General features: G+C 44.6%; 1 protein-coding gene across 1 annotated transcript; it reads right to left on the reverse strand.

Moving 5' to 3' along the window:
* Nucleotides 1-438: 438 nt before the first annotated feature.
* On the reverse strand, nucleotides 439-2288 carry LOC114297617 (putative acetyltransferase At3g50280). Its single transcript, XM_028242074.2, has one exon. It carries the CDS (start codon nucleotides 2231-2233, stop codon nucleotides 758-760), a length of 1476 nt encoding a protein of 491 aa, XP_028097875.2. The 5' UTR covers nucleotides 2234-2288; the 3' UTR covers nucleotides 439-757.
* Nucleotides 2289-2674: the final 386 nt, after the last annotated feature.

Consider the following 2674-nt stretch of genomic DNA (forward strand, 5'->3'; position numbering starts at 1 on the left):
CTATGACAAAAAAATAAATTTCTTATATTGGGTAAAGGTATTTTAGTTATTTTAATTTGATTTGACACCATAAACAAATATTAAACAAAAAAGTCAAAAGTCAGCTTTTTACCAACTTCTCAAATCACTTTTCAAAAAGCTAAAAAACTTAGTAAAAAACTAAAAGTCAACTTTTTACCAACTTTCCAAAACACCCCAAGTGAGAAAACCCAAATTAAATTAATTGGCTTCCTTTGAAACATTAAAACTAACAAATAATAAAAAGGAATCAGAAATATAACACAAATAGACAAAAACATCTTCCTTTGTACAAATCTCCATCAATAATGATTGGAATACAAAAATTAAACAAAAACTCAAACACAAAAAACATATAAATTGATAGAATTTACATGATATGTCGCTAGGTATGTCTTAAAAAATTTGCCAGCCAATATATTTTATGTGCTAACAAGATGTTCAATTTTTGTATTACTAAAAAATTGTGATGGAGATTCCTACACATATATAACCCCAACTCCTACAACTCTCACTCTCATCCCAACCACTTATAGTGTGGGACTCACACATATATGAGTCGACTCCACACACATAGCAAAGGCCAAGATCAAATTACAGGTCATAAAACTCTCAAGAAAAGATCCTAAACATTTTTCATTACTAAATTTATTTATTGATGTCCACATAAAATCCATATTGTCCAAACTCATGACCTCCACAGCCCTGTCCAAAACATCATCAACAGCAAGCAATAGCTTCAACGACCCGAAACATACTGCATGAATTCCAAGTCGGACTCAAGACCCGCCATAGTTTCGGGCGCCAACACCACTTCCAGATCCACGCTCCCTCCTCCTTCTCGGCCCGGGAATGCCGAGATCTTACCATCAAACTTGTTAGCCCGCCCGCTCCGAACCGCTATGGGTCTACCCCACCCGAAATCGTTGTCGTACATGGGGAATCGGGGCGAACTACCCATTGTGATCATAGCCCCATCAAAGTTCCCCAAAGGGAAACACCGTGGGTTGCCCTCCCAATCCTCTACGAACCGTCTCACCGTACCATCATCGTGAGCCAACACATTTTTATTCAGCTGCTCCGCGCACCACGGCAAATCCCTAGACAAAACGTCGTTGGCTGTGGCGTAGGTGGGTATGCTCTGTATCGCGTTTCCGAAGTAGTACGGGTCGAGCTTCGGCTGGAGCCGGTGGCGACAGTTCACCGCCATCCGAAACGTTGTCGTCTTCGACCCCGGAAGCTTCCTCGCCCGCGTCACCGCTCGCCAGAGTAGCGCGCAGAGTGACTGAAACGACGAAATCTCTGTCGTTTTGGCATTTGATGCTCCGCCGTTACCGTTTCTCAGCAAATTCTCGAGAATTGCGGTAAATTTTCCGTCGGAGACTTTCAGCGTGTCGTTGCTTTGCTTCCCCATTAACTCGGCGGCGGTGTTAATTGTTCCGTTGTCGATCAATTGTCGGTAATTATTGACTTTGGCTTTGAGTTTGAGAATCGAATCTCTGCTGAAACTGAAGATTCTCTCGCGCAATGGCGCATCGAGGGAGAAGGTGATTTTGGGAGCGCCGTCGGGGAATCCGAGGACAGCCGGAGAAATCAGGACAGAGTCGCGGCGGAAGTCCGGGGGCCTCGAAATCCGCCTTGCTCCTCCCCTGCAAACTTCGGCGAATGTATTGAAGAAATTCCAGAACGAAGTGCCGTCAGTGACGGCGTGGTTGACGGAGCAACCGATGAAGACGCCGTCGGCGATCTCCGTCACCTGAACGGCCAAAATGGGGTTGAAATGGCCTTCGTAGCTGACAGTCCGATCAAAAGCAAACAAGTCCTTGACAGAGTCGGGAACATCGGTGGAAGAGAGAATGTGGCGAATGTGAATGTGAGAGGCATTGGCGTGAAGGAAGTGAACTCCGGCGTCATTGCATGTGACGTAGACGTAGCCTTGGGAATCGGTGGAGAGACGGCCGGCGAGAGGGGGGAAGTGGGTGAGAGTGCGGGAGAGGCTGTTTTTGAGGAGAGAGAGGAGAGAGTGGATGGGGAGAGGAGGGCGGGTGAAGAGGCAACCCTTTTGAATGTAGTGGCAGGAGAGCATGGGGAGGTCGGAGACGGAGAGCTTGAGGTCTCCGATTATGGATTTGCGATCAGGAAAGACAGTGCAGTTAGAGACCACCAGAGATTGAGATTGAGATTGCGAAGATGACATGGTTGTTGAACAAGGCATTTTCACACTCTCGCTCTCTTTTTTCTCTGAGGGGCGTGTTGCGAGACTTGAGGAGTGAGTGGGGAGAGATGGGGAAAACCTTTATATAGGACTATTGTTGAGAAGGTGTCACTGGCACTGTCATGGTGGGGTTGGGATTGGGTTCATGCACTTAGCTGAGGTGGTTGCTCCCGCTCTTCTGATCATTAGTTTCTCGCTTGGGTTGACTCTGTAAGTTTAGGCCAAGTTTGGGGACTTTAAAAAAAGTCAAAAAGTCAAAAAGTTATTCAAAAAGTTAAAAAGTTAACACTATTTATCAAAAGTCAACAATTACCGCTGCACAACTCCCAATTCAAATTTTTCCTTACAAATCAATTTTTACAATTTTTTATTACACATTTTTCAATAAAAAGTCAAAAAGTTAACCCAAACATCCATATTTTCAATCTCAATTTTTTAGTC

Source organism: Camellia sinensis, chromosome 8, assembly GCF_055761805.1.
Source record: "Camellia sinensis isolate YWXY chromosome 8, ASM5576180v1, whole genome shotgun sequence".
Classification (NCBI taxonomy): domain Eukaryota; kingdom Viridiplantae; phylum Streptophyta; class Magnoliopsida; order Ericales; family Theaceae; genus Camellia; species Camellia sinensis.